General features: G+C 41.4%; 1 protein-coding gene across 1 annotated transcript in view; it reads right to left on the reverse strand.

Moving 5' to 3' along the window:
* Positions 1-13,934, reverse strand: part of SLC44A1 (solute carrier family 44 member 1) — a 206,450-nt gene that overhangs the window by 36,926 nt on the left and 155,590 nt on the right. Inside the window, exons 10-13 of the mRNA XM_063455212.1 lie at positions 10,957-11,122; positions 10,280-10,436; positions 7,222-7,305; positions 2,979-3,116 (exon numbers count right to left, since the gene is read on the reverse strand). Of these exons, the coding sequence (XP_063311282.1) occupies positions 2,979-3,116; positions 7,222-7,305; positions 10,280-10,436; positions 10,957-11,122 (545 nt within the window). The remainder of the gene's footprint in view (positions 1-2,978; positions 3,117-7,221; positions 7,306-10,279; positions 10,437-10,956; positions 11,123-13,934) is intronic.

Consider the following 13,934-nt stretch of genomic DNA (forward strand, 5'->3'; position numbering starts at 1 on the left):
CCCTCTTAAGGTCTATCAGGAAGCCCTCCAGCTTCTGGAATTTCAATTTCTTTCTGGCTGTCGCTACTTTTATGAGTGTGCCTCTTATCACCGTTTTATGGGCCGCCCACACGGTGGCTAGTGTCACATCTGGGGTTGTGTTGGTCTCGAAAAATTGTTCGAGCTCTGCCCTAATCTGGCTTGCTATATCCTGGTCTTTCAGCAAGGATGTGTTGAGACGCCACGTCCACGGGGTCGCTTCGCATAGCCTCCCGAGGGTTAGTGAGATGTCGGCATGATCCGACCAGGAGATGGTCCCAATGTCCGTGCCAAGTATCCTCGGTAGGCACCCAGTATTGACCAAGAACATGTCGATCCTGGAGTAGGATCCATGCGGGGCCGAAAAGAAGGTGTAATCTTTTGTACTTGGATGATGTGCTCTCCACGCGTCCACCAACCCCGAGCCCGCAATGAAAGTTTGTAACAGTTTGTCCTGGCTCCCCCTGCCCTGGGACCTGTGCATGCCACCGTCCGTCTTCCTGTCCACTGCTGGACAAGGTGTCGCATTCATGTCACCCCCTACAATGATCATCCCATGAGGTAGTGTCCGAAGTTTGGACTGTAGTGACTCCCAGAAGGCTGCCTCTGGGCGGTTTGGAGCATATACATTAACTAAATGGACATGGTGGGAAAGCATGGTGCCTGAGACAATCACATAACGACCCTCCGTATCGGATTCAGTGGCTACTACCTTGATGGGGCAGCTATTCCGTATCAGTATCGCCACTCCATTGCGTTTGCATAAAGCCCTGGCTTCATAGGTCGAGCTATATGTGTGGTCTTTAAGTTTAAATTTAGCCTGTCGGGGAAGATGCGTTTCTTGAATAAAAGCTATGTCGGTCCTCATTCTTTTAATTTCTCTAAATAATAGTCTCCGTTTGGTTGGGGAGTTAAGCCCCTTAACGTTCAGGGAAGTTATTTTAACTGCCATTAGTCCGTTCCACTCGGTCTGCTGCAGTGCACGCCCACCTCTGTCTCCTCCACGCCCCCGCCTTCCATCTCCTCCGCCACGCCCCCAGGATAAAACAGGGAAAAAGAGAGAAAATTAAATTCAGGAAAAGGAAGAAAAGAAAGAGAGAATAAGAGGGAAACAAAAAAAAGGAAATTGAATCAAATAAGAGAAAGTGGTGCACATCTCGCGCTCCACCAATATTGCCTGGTCTTACTCTCCGCCAGGCGTCAGTGGGGTCAAGACCCCGCATCCCAACCGCGTCCAGCGCTCGGAGGAAGATGCGGGTTCACAAGCCCATCCCCCTCAGCACAATGGTGTTTACAGAAATTGTACATAGACATTGTAAAATACACAGCATGGCAACGAAATTGCTCTCCAATACGAGCAACTAGGGCGCCGTACAGAGTGCTTGGAAATGTTCTTCTTAATTCTGGTCTGTATTAGATTTTTTTGTTTCTCGCACTGGCCTAAAGCAGGGGAAGGCTGCCTTTTTCTTTCCAGATGCTGTGGACTACATCTCTGATAATGCTCTTACAGCCATAATGCTGGCAAAGCATCACGGGAAATGCAGTCCACAATATCTGGAGTGCCAAAAGTTGTCTTCCCCATGCTTAACGTGTAACACCTTTTTGTACCTGCATGTTATTTGGACTTAACTTGTATTTATATACAGAGCAATTTGTTTAAATGAAGCAGCACATACAGATTACAGCTGGTTAAAATCACAATGCCAGATGGCCAATGTGATACAGGAATTGGATACACCATTAATTAATCTGCCTCAAAATATCTCTCCAATTGGTCCCCATAAACTGCAAGGAAGCAGATTGTCTCTACTTGCAGAAGGTCTTGATAGTAAGGTATGTCTATTTGCTGATGATACGAAGATATGTAGCAGGGTTGATGTTCCAGTAGGGATAAGCCAAATGGCTAATGATTTAGGTAAACTAGAAAAATGGTCAGAGTTGTGGCAACTGACATTTAATGTGGATAAGTGCAAGATAATGCATCTTGGACGTAAAAACCCAAGGGCAGAGTACAGAATATTTGATAGAGTCCTAACCTCAACATCTGAGGAAAGGGATTTAGGGGTAGTTATTTCTGATGACTTAAAGGTAGGCAGACAATGTAATAGAGCAGCAGGAAATGCTAGCAGAATGCTTGGTTGTATAGGGAGAGGTATTAGCAGTAGAGGGAAGTGCTCATGCCATTGTACAGAACACTGGTGAGACCTCACTTGGAGTATTGTACGCAGTACTGGAGACCGTATCTCCAGAAGGATATTGATACTTTAGAGAGAGTTCAGAGAAGGGCTACTAAACTGGTTCATGGATTGCAGGATAAAACTTACCAGGAAAGGTTAAAGGATCTTAACATGTATAGCTTGGAGGAAAGACGAGACAGGGGGGATATGATAGAAACATTTAAATACATAAAGGAGGAGACTATATTTAAAAGAAGAAAAACTACCACAACAAGAGGACATAGTCTTAAATTAGAGGGGCAAAGATGTAAATATAATAGCATAAAATATTACTTTACTGAGAGGGTACTGCATGCACGGAATTATGTTTGAGAACTGAAAACAGTGGAATGGGGAACACAATATTCTAGAAGCATAGCACAGAAATCGATTCTAACCTTTGAAATAACAGACGAGCGTATTCAATTTTCTTTACATTAACTGAACTGCAGTTATTTTATATACAAAAGTGTCCCAAGCCTAGTCGAGCTTTTTTTTCCCATTTCTATTAGCCTCTGACATTATGCCATTGTCCATGTATGTTATGTACTCATTGTTCATGATGAAGCCAGGAAAGCTCAATTTTTCTTCATTTTCAACACAAATGTGACAGTGAACAAAAACCAATACAGTACATAATTAAGTGATTTGAAGAATAACACTACAAATAATTGTGCAATGAAATCAAATAGGCTATATTGTAAGATATGCATTAAGATTTTTGTCTTGAAGAACAACCCTTACCTTGCCGAGGAAGAGTACAAAATCTCCCACTGTATTGATGGTGGCAACTCTTAGAGCATTTTCCACTAGAATAATGAGTGCATCTTTTGCAGAAGTGCAGAAGTTCGTGCTGTTGATGGCAGTGGCTGTGTATGCATTCTAAGGAAAGGGGTGAACACATGTAATTAAGACATAATAATATACCAGTGTCGTTTACTTGAAGTCTTACTAGAAAGATATGCATATTTTTTAGCCAAATTGACTTATTAGTTTTAATTCCCAGGAAGAAATCCCACGTTTCATGCTGACACTTATAAAAAAAAAAAAAAACAAAAAAAAAAAACACACATTGTACTAAGTGCATTGAGCCTAATACAGCCCTAAAAAAATGTTTTCATGACCCTGTTTAAATACCACCCTGCAGCTTCACGGATTCTACCACGCATTGCTTCATTTGGTATAACTTCTGATTGACTTAATATACATGTTTACTTTCAAACTCAGTGTTTTTAAATAAAAATATATATATCTTTTCTATTTATAAAACTCTGAGATACAAAGAGCAAATTTTTAATTAAGTAAAAGCACCATATAAATCATAGTAAACATATGATCTACTTTAACAGTCAGATCATGATATTAAACTCGGTATTGCACAAGTTTTAAATCATGTGCTGCAGACGGTCATCTGGTCAATCATTCCCAACGACGAAGGGGTAATAAAGCATGGAACACCTCTGTGCAGTTTGGGGCCATAATTTTTGGCAAAACTGGTACATACTTCTCTGCCTGAGCAGCATCTGACATTTTACTGACAGCAGAAATAGTTGCAGCTGGGACTAATTCCTACTAACCTCATTTTTTTTCCTCCCCATGCTGCCCTTAAGGCAATTTTCTGCCCTTAAACGCTACACCAGCTTGAAACACTATATCACCCTAAAAATCTACACTACACAATAAACATTAAACTCTGCACTGCAACACACACCATAACAGCTTTATCGCAATAAAGTTGTTATGGTGCAAAAAAGGTTCCATGTGCTATATTTACTTATACGATTAAATTGTTAATGGATGGTTTAACCTCTAAGTCTGCAAAACAAAACCTGGTTGCTCTGCTCCTAAACTTCCTATGCAGGGTCGAGGCCAATTTCCTGTCCTAATGTGTTTTACAACCCACCTCCTATAGAATGTAAGCTCGATTGAGCAGGGTCCTCTTCAACCTATTGTTCCTGTAAGTTTATTTGTAATTGTCCTATTTATAGTTAAATCCCCTCTCATAATATTGTAAAGCGCTACGGAATCTGTTGGCGCTATATAAATGGCAATAATAATAATAATAATCAGGAAGCCATGGACTGAGCGCCACTGATGGATTCCGTAGCTTCTCTTCTCCCTTTATACCTAGTCACTGGGTAAACAGATATGACTTCAAATATCACTCAGATCTCCCTCGCCACACCTAATCTTTCTCCCTCTGCCCTTTCTTAAATCAGTGACTGCTTTTTCTGCCATTTATTCCTGGATGGCTTCATGCCACCTAAAGATCAATATGTCCAAGACTGAACACCTTTTAATACATCCCTCTAGCTCTACTACACTTTCTGACTTTTCTGTCTCTTGACGGCATAACTATCTCCCCATTATCCAATCACCCCGATTCCACTGCCTTGGAGTTACACTCAACTACAATCTTTTCTTCATTTATTCCTGGTGGTTGCGGCAGGAAGAAGAAGTCAGTTGGACGTGGGCAATTGGCTTCTTCCTGCCGCAACCACCATGCAATATTTCCAAAATTAGTCTGTTTAGGAGTGCTGATACCATAAAGCAACTCATCCACTCCCTTGTTATTTCTTGTCTTGACTTATGCAATAACCTACTAACTGGCATTCCACTTTCCCCTCTTCACTCCATATTACATGCCTTTGCCAGGCGAATCCACCATACCTGTCGCTCTATATTTGCTGCACCTCTCTGCAATTCTCAAAGTACAAATACAAAATATAATGGCTCACTGAGAGTCCTGGAGATGCCTACTCTCCTCGGCCATTTACATAAAATATATTTTTTTGGGGCCAAAGAACAAAAATTTAAAAATAAAGACTACTTGACAGATAAGTAAGAATAAATTGCTTTCAATGTATGTGCTAAGACATCTTTATGAGACCGGATCAGACATTATTATAATCTCTATCTTTTCTACCTGACAGTCAGCATAAAGAAAGCATACAGAGAAGATGAGAAATGAACTACATTTCTATTTCTTCTCCTCATTTGCAATGTGTGCTCTCCCTATACTGAACTGGATTGTGAGTAATTTTAAAGGTACACAACAAATACCATAACAACTAAAGAGCACTGTTCTGCATATGATTCCAGGAATGCCCTGGCACCACCCCTCCCACCAAATTGTAAGTCATCAAACCATTTTAAAAATGTTTGACTTCTTACCTGGAGTCTGCCGCCCACCACCCTGTCTCTTCTCAGTAGCCCCTGACCGCTCTCAGGCAAAGTACTACACAGTGGGCTTAACTCTGAGCAGACAGCATTTAGCAAGACTAAAACTCTAACCGTAAACCTACCTTAATCTTAACCTTTCCCTACACAGTCTATAACCCTAAAACTGCATTAACCCTTACCCCAACTGTAACCCTACCCTACTCTTACCCCTAAATCTAACTCTAACATAAGCCTAACCCCACCACTAAACCCTAACATAATCCAACGCGAATATCAATTCTGATATTAGAAATGGTTATTCCTATTTAACAGTCTGTGACCGACATCTACTGACTGTTCTCAAAATTACACTTTGGGAAAAGCCTGGTTCTGTCAAGATTATAATTGATCCAGCACGCAGAATAGTATCACACCTAGGACTAAGGATAACGTCTAACCAGACCTTAGAATGGCCGGACTTAACATACCGCAGAATAGTCAAAATACTTGCTGAGGTCAGGGACACAGAATGAGACAACAATGAGGAAAGCCAGAAATCAAGGATACCAGAAATCAGGGAAGTCAAAATGAAGCCAAAGTCAAATCGCAGAAAAACGCAATCAGGAACACACTCTTGAATAACCAGCTAGTGGAAACCACGACAGGGCACTGACAAAAAGGCAATTTGGGTTTAATTAACCCTCCTTAGGCAGTCTCTGACCTCTGAACCCAAAATGTGTGCGCCGCACGCACGTCGGCATCATCTTTGATATGGGCGAAGGTAAGTTTCTTATAAAAGTCCGGTCCGCAGCGGCCGGGGTTCCACGGCGAGCCCCAAGTAAGTTAGAAACATCTCTGATGGCGAGGCTGCTAAGTTTGAGTGCAGCCACGCCAGCAGTGATGTCAGGAGCCGTGACAGGTTCCCAGCCAATTATACCGAGATTGATGTTGTACAGCTGGCAAAGCCAAACACACAATCTGCTGGAGACAGGCTGGGAGAACCTGCCAGGGTCTATTTAGGCCCTGGAGGATCTCCCCATAGCAGCATGCAGCCTAGAAACACTGTGGCGGAGAGAGTTTTATGAATGAGTTTAAAGGGCTTTGTGCAGTGCAGCCCTGCACTGAGCTCATCGGTCAGCATGGGGCCACAAAAAAGGGCCCTAGCTGACTAACAGGAATCAATAAATACCTGGGGTTAGTGTTATGAGCAGGGATTTATGGCATTTACATGTCTATTTAAAGAGCTGCTACCCGTGCTGCAAGATGCTCATCAAAATGTCTGGGGTCACTAAAAATGGTCCCAGCACTGGCTTTCAGCTCAAAGACCTCTGACAGAGGGAGTTCCAGGTATCCAATGATACCTGGGGCTCCTGGTGGTGAACAGGGATTTAACCCCGCTCACTCCAAACCCGCAGTGTTCCATGCCATCCTACAGGTACTTAAACCCACACTGTGTAGGGCGACATGGAACGTTCTAATGGCGTTAAATGGCCAAAACCAGAGCAAAAAGGAAAACAATGACATGGACAACTAGCAATTGAAATCAAACAGAAATATATAAAGCAATAGATATACCATAATAGCACAACACAATTCTCTGAAAGGCATTCTAATACTGAAACATGTATTCACTGAACAGTGAATTGTGGTCAATTGAAAACTTATATCACAAATGCAATTTAAAACAAAACATACACAGCACTGTTTAAAAAAAACAAACCATACATTAAACAAAAAAAAAAGAAGAAAGTAACTTTAGCTGTGATGTCCCTCTGCATAGGACAAGGGATAACCAAAAATAAAGAGAACCAGGAGCTGTGTTTACCTGATTTAAATAGGAGAGGCACTTTTCCAGGCACCACAGGCAGCAGATACAAGATTTCAGCATACAGCGAGCACAAGCATTTTCCTAAAAAAACAAAACACAAGAATGAATAGAGTTCACATAAACATACATGAACAGACAAGGCAAAATAAATTGGACATGTGTGACAAACATGGCCTGGCTTCACTTTATAGTCCATGCTTATTTTTTTTTTTCTATCGGCAAGGTAGTATCCACTGGTCACCACTAGTGATGTGGTGGCACCCTCCCACAGATTTACATGAATCTGCAAGCTAGGAATTATAGGATGCTGGCAAGTACGGTATGTATTATAATCAATACATTTCCTAGAGATTTTGCGAACATTATTTGTAGATGATCGGGTCAGTTAAATAGAGGTAGAGCTTGAATGAGGCCTTTTTATGAATTTATGATAAGGTTTTCACACTTTACTGCTCACTGAAATTGTTTCTTGAAAATGCATTTAGCTCAATTAAAATGAATGTGGTATTTGCATGTATTGTCTAGTCACCATTTATTTTTACAATGACACATGCAAAATTTGATGGATTGTGTCAGTAGATATAATACAATAGTGACTGAATCCATGCCAACACCGACTAATGTCTTATTTGACAGAGATTTGGAATATATATATATATATATATATATATATATATATATATATATATATATACATACCGTATATACTCGAGTATAAGCCGACCCGAATATAAGCCGAGGCCCCTAATTTTACCCAAAAAAACTGGGAAAACTTATTGACTCGAGTATAAGACTAGGGTGGGAAATGCAGCAGCTACTGGTAAATTTCTAAATAAAATTAGATCCTAAAAAAAATATATTAATTGAATATTTATTTACAGTGTGTGTATAATGAATGCAGTGTGTGTATAATGAGTGCAGCGTGTGTGTATGAGTGCAGCGTGTATGAGTGCAGTGTGTGTATGTGTGCAGTGTGTGTATGTGTGCAGTGTGTATGAATGCAGTGTGTGTGTGTATGAATGCAGTGTGTGTATGAGTGCAGTGTGTGTGTATGAGTGCAGTGTGTGTGTATGAGTGCAGTGTGTGTGTATGAGTGCAGTGTGTGTGTATGAGTGCAGTGTGTGTGTATGAGTGCAGTGTGTGTGTATGAGTGCAGTGTGTGTATGTGTATGTGTGCAGTGTGTGTATGTGTATGTGTGCAGTGTGTGTGTGTATGAATGCAGTATGTGTATGTGTGCAGTGTGTGTGTATGAGTGCAGTGTGTGTATGTATGAGTGCAGTGTGTGTATGAATGCAGTGTGTGCGTATGAATGTGGTGTGTGTGTGTGTGTGTGTGTGATGCAGAGCCTTGGTGGGGGGTGGGCAATTTTATTATTTTTTTAATTATGTTAATATTTTTTATTATTATTATTTCTTCTTATTATTTTTTTATTTAATTTCATTATTTTATTATTTTTACAATTTTATTATTATATTTTTTCGTCCCCCCTCCCTGCTTGATACATGGCAGGGAGGGGAGCTCTCCTTCCCTGGTGGTCCAGCATTGATAGTTCAGTGGGGGGCTGTGGGGGCTGTGAGAGAGCGTTACTTACCTCTCCTGCAGCTCCTGTCAGCTCTCTCCTCCTCTGCACCGTCCGTTCAGCTCTTCTGCCAGCTCACAGTGTAAGTCTCGCGAGAGCTGCGGCTCTCGCGAGATTTACACTGGGAGCTGACCGAGGTGCTGAACGGACGGCGCGCAGGAGGAGAGAGCTGACAGGAGCTGCAGGAGAGGTAAGTAACGCTCTCTGCAGCCCCCACAGTCCCAGTCTGTATTATGGCAATGCAAATTGCCATAATACAGACTATTGACTCGAGTATAAGCCGAGTTGGGGTTTTTCAGCACAAAAAATGTGCTGAAAAACTCGGCTTATACTCGAGTATATACGGTATATAGTTTCCAAAACTCTGTCAAATAAAAGACATAATATATCAGAGATATACTAGACAATACCTGCAAATATCATATATATATATAGATGTAAAAACACATAATATTTGTATCTTGTAATACCTTTTTTATTGGACTAACAGAATTTTTTTAATGACAATCTTTCGTGAGAATCTCCATTTCTCAAGTCTGAAGCATTTCTGAGCAAGATGACACATAGAATTCAAAGTTGAGTTGTGATACAGGGGTTAAAGAGACATGAATGCCGATAAGACACAGGTTTGATAGATAATAGACACCATTCTTGCAGAGGGTCATAAATATCTTTCTGAAGATCAGAGTGAGGGGGGAGAGGGAGAAACAAAACAAAACAAAACAAAACAAAAAAACAGGCAGACAGTGCAGAAGATGGTACACTTTATACATATACACACACACAAATATATAAATATGTATATGCAAACACATGAACACATATACAAATACATAAACACATATACATACATGCACATGAACGGTAAGATAATGTGGGGGTGATTTCATGTAAAGTTTTGGTAGTGGGATAGGAAACCCAAATCAATATTTAGTCCTCTATTCTTACTGTTAAACAATTTGATCATTCTGGCTTCAAAGGTTTTTCTTTCTTGGGTATTTTTAAAACCCCCTTTCAGTACTTTGATTTTTAGGTCTTTCATAGAGTGGCCAAGCTGGGTAAAATGGTGCCCCACAGGAGTGCAGTATGATCCTTCTTTGTGGTGTTTAATGGAGTGTCTGTGCATATTCATTCTGCCATTTAATGGCTGGGTGGTTTCCCCAATGTTGCATCCTAGGTGGCATTTGGTGCATTGAATCGTGTATACCACATTGCTGGATGTGCAGGAGTGTGAACCTTTAATGCTGTAGGTTTAATTGTTATGCGTGTGGCTGTGTTGCCTGTGCATATGTGCTGGTACAGTTTGCAGCTAGGTTTTTTTACATTTCTTTATTTTTCCCATCAGAGTGTATATAGATTATATATATATATATATACACACATACACACACACACACACACACACACAACATACCACAAATAATACATATTGTAACATATGCATAGATTGTACTTTTTGTATTTTTACTATTTACCTTTCCCTTGAGCTGGCTTTGAATATACATGAGGATCATACGTGGAATCTTCACCAACGTGATAATAAATGCTCCTTTGGCCACTGTCCCAAGATGGTATCGAATAAGCCGACTTACCGAGGCCAATATAGGAGTAAAAGGCAAATCTCCCTTGTTTCTGTTGAATTAAATTGGCAAGATTGGGTAGAGGGAAAAAAATAAAATAAAATAAAAAGATTGCTGAAAGGAACATTCCAAGCACAATACTCAACTATCACTACCTATGATATTTTATGGTGGATGCAGCCCTGTGACCCTCACCCTTCATTCCATTTATTATAAATGTGGCAATATGCATAATTCTACCACCAGGATATAAATGTATTAAAATAATTATTGCTGTGTGATCCAGGGTCATAATGTTATGCCATTACTGTTTGTTTGTAATGTGTGCATGAAATAAAGGGGCATCATTTTCACTTATAGAACGAAAAAAAAAAAAAAAGGTATTTGCATCAAATATCTTGATGACAAAAGTAGACAGCAAATAGGTGAATTGCAATACTTATGACCGACAGACCACTCTTTGCATTAGCCGAGAGGATTAATTAAGATGTCACTAATCAACAACTATATGGAGTGGCTACTTTATCTGAAGAAGAAACCTGCTAAATCAAAGTATGTATTAAAACATTCACCTGGTAAAATAATAAGTCACCACGGCTCCTGCGATGGTCATCTGCTGGCAGGCCAAAATGAACTCACTGATCCAGATGAGACCCACCACGTGATACCACCACATGTATTGCAGAGGACCATTGATCCTGAACTCTACAAACCCTGCCTCATTAACAAACGGTTCACCTAAAATAGAGTGTAGAAAAAAGGGAGATCAGAATCACTGAATGCAAAATGTTTTCAGCACCATATATCTTCTACTGCAAGGCGTATCTGTAGATAAAGGCAGGGCTCAAAATTTTCCATTCACATAAGGAATTGGCGAGTGCAAATTTTGCCCTAGGAAGTAGAAAATTACCCTTGGTGTGTGTCAATCATGTAGGGTGTGGTTTGTAGTGTATAACTTGAAAGACTAAGCCTTGGCAATAGTACAATCCAAGAATGGTTCACAGTCTTAATAGCAGCACAAAACACAACATTTTGCACACCAGTGTCATTTAACATTCCATTAACTAATGCACCAACTGTAGAATCTGCTTAAATCTCTGCATTCGGGTAATCTGTGTGTGTCTAGGTTCCCCAAGTAACATTACCCCGCTGTGATTTTTATGAATAGAATGGCTGCGTGTCTGCCTTTTTAGCAATGAATTTCTTTATTAATGCAACTATAGCACTTGCTCATGAAAAACAGAACTAAGTATTGGTAACAGAGCGCATCTGTTAATGAGTTAAAAGTGCCACGTGTTATTCACACATTTTGCAAAGGTGCCAAACCAGGAGAAGGAATGTCATTATAGAAGAGCTTTAATCACAGTTATAATAAGCTTAAAAACATTGGATATTTAGCATAATCTAGACTTAAATATGTATTTTGTAAATAATACGTAAATAAGTATTGTTTTCCTTTGCTAAGTATTGTTTTCCTTTGCTGTAATTTCATATAAGAATACTTGGTGTATTTAAACTGATTTATTGGTCGGATTTATTTCAATTAACATTTCTAACTAGGAGTGACAGAGTTACAATGAATTGCTGAGAGAAGGAAAAGGGTAATAATTTTTCTTGAAAATGATATTACACATAAGCAAAGCTATGGTACCTGTCTGCAGCTGTGATGTTTTGAAGCTGATTGCTCTCAGCCTATGAGCCAAGCACTGCATTGCAAAATGGTTTGACTCCCTACGATATGGGGGAGGGGGGACGGCAGGCATAACATGGTTCACTTATATACATACCAATTTCTTTTGGTTCATTCTTCACATATAAAAAGCTTCAGCAGGGGGGCGGAGCCGAACTGGCTAAGAGACTAGTCGCACGCTGCATGAGCTCCCGCAGCGAGGGCTTAAAAACGCTGAATACCTCGAATTTGAAAGCTGGTGGTTACCCACAACAAAGCTCATTGAACGGAGGAAGCAGCCGTGGATATGCCGATACTACCCATGGCACCTAACTCGACAGGGAACCGCAGCAGCAACATGAGGCCTAGCGGCAGCACTGGGGAAGGACGGCCGCCTTCCCGCCAGATGCCGACCGCATCAAGCGAGAGAAAGGCACTCACCCCCCCCCCCCATGGACCGATGGGGGATATCTCGGTCCCCGACAGACGGAATGTTCCAGACTCCGCATCAAGCATCAGGCACGACAACCTCCCAAAACAAAGCGGAGAAGGGGGCCCCCAAGATGGCGGATCATCCCGACACGAGAGTGTCGGACAAGCAACGTACTCACCATACCATAACAGAAGCCGATGACCACACCAAAGACTCTATTACAATCATCTTTGACTGCTTCTGGGCCAAACTAGAGGCTCTCATGCCGTCTGAAGCACCACGTCAGAAAACTCCCGCGGGGGTCAGAGCCGGAAGCTCAAGTTCCAAGCTCCGAATTCTCCAAAGTCCAGACCCCTCCCGGGCCGAGAGCAAATGGGGGCATGCCACAGTGGTGCCGGCCACAATGGTGGAGAGAAGCACACCGACATCGCAAGCGACCGACTAAAGCTCCCCACACCACCCTGCAAGGGGCGACCCTGGGCCGCACAGGTCCCAGGCTCGTGGCCTACGAGCACCAACCCTCTCACGGCTTCGGGGAAAGGGAGGATTCCCCCCCCCCCCAGGACGACGAAGCTCTACCCAGCTGAAACAGACCTTAGGCGTGAGACCCGAATCCAGCAAGCACTCGACACTCAAAGGACGCCGAACACGCAACAGTGGTGCAGCAAACCCGTTCAAAGCGCTGGAGGTACCGAAGGGAAACCCCCACACGCTATATGGCATACTGCTGCACTTGCGGGCCCACCACTATACCTCCCATGGCGAGCGAGGCTCGGCTATGTTGGTGACTGGCATAGGTTGACCTGGGTTTCCAAACCCGTAGCCATCACACTGGACTATGCTATATAAATGCCAGAAAACTGTGCCTTGGAACATTACTTTGAACTAATATATATAGTTGTGCCTGCAATCATAACCCCAAACAAACATAGCATGTAAACTTCAGATGTGCCTAACCTAATAATCATTATGTGTTACACACTCTAGACTACAGCATGCAACTCACTAACACATACACGCTAGTAATGAGTACTGTTATCCTGTTAATTTTATTTTATTATTACTTAACCTTATATGTACATTCTTATGCACAAGCCATGCTCTCCTCCTATGTCTCTTATTTACCTATTTCTCCATGACATGTGCATTATGCTACCATATTCAAAACCAAACGTGAATCATCCGATCTTTGAGAAAGAAAGAACCTCTTATATCCTATGTAGTTTTGATGTTTTATTATTCTATTTGTCTGCCTGTTTTGGGGTTGTATTCTTTTCCTCTCTTCTCCCCTCATCTGGTGTAATACTTCCCTTAACTGTTACTGAGCATACACTCTATCTCTGTTGGTTATTACGATCTAAATTCTGAAAGGAGGAAAACATTTTTAAAAAATAAAAGAAAGATCACTGCATAGAGCAGAGAAAGACTGATATATTATCCATTTTGTT

Source organism: Pelobates fuscus, chromosome 5 (assembly GCF_036172605.1).
Source record: "Pelobates fuscus isolate aPelFus1 chromosome 5, aPelFus1.pri, whole genome shotgun sequence".
Taxonomy (NCBI): Eukaryota; Metazoa; Chordata; class Amphibia; order Anura; family Pelobatidae; genus Pelobates; species Pelobates fuscus.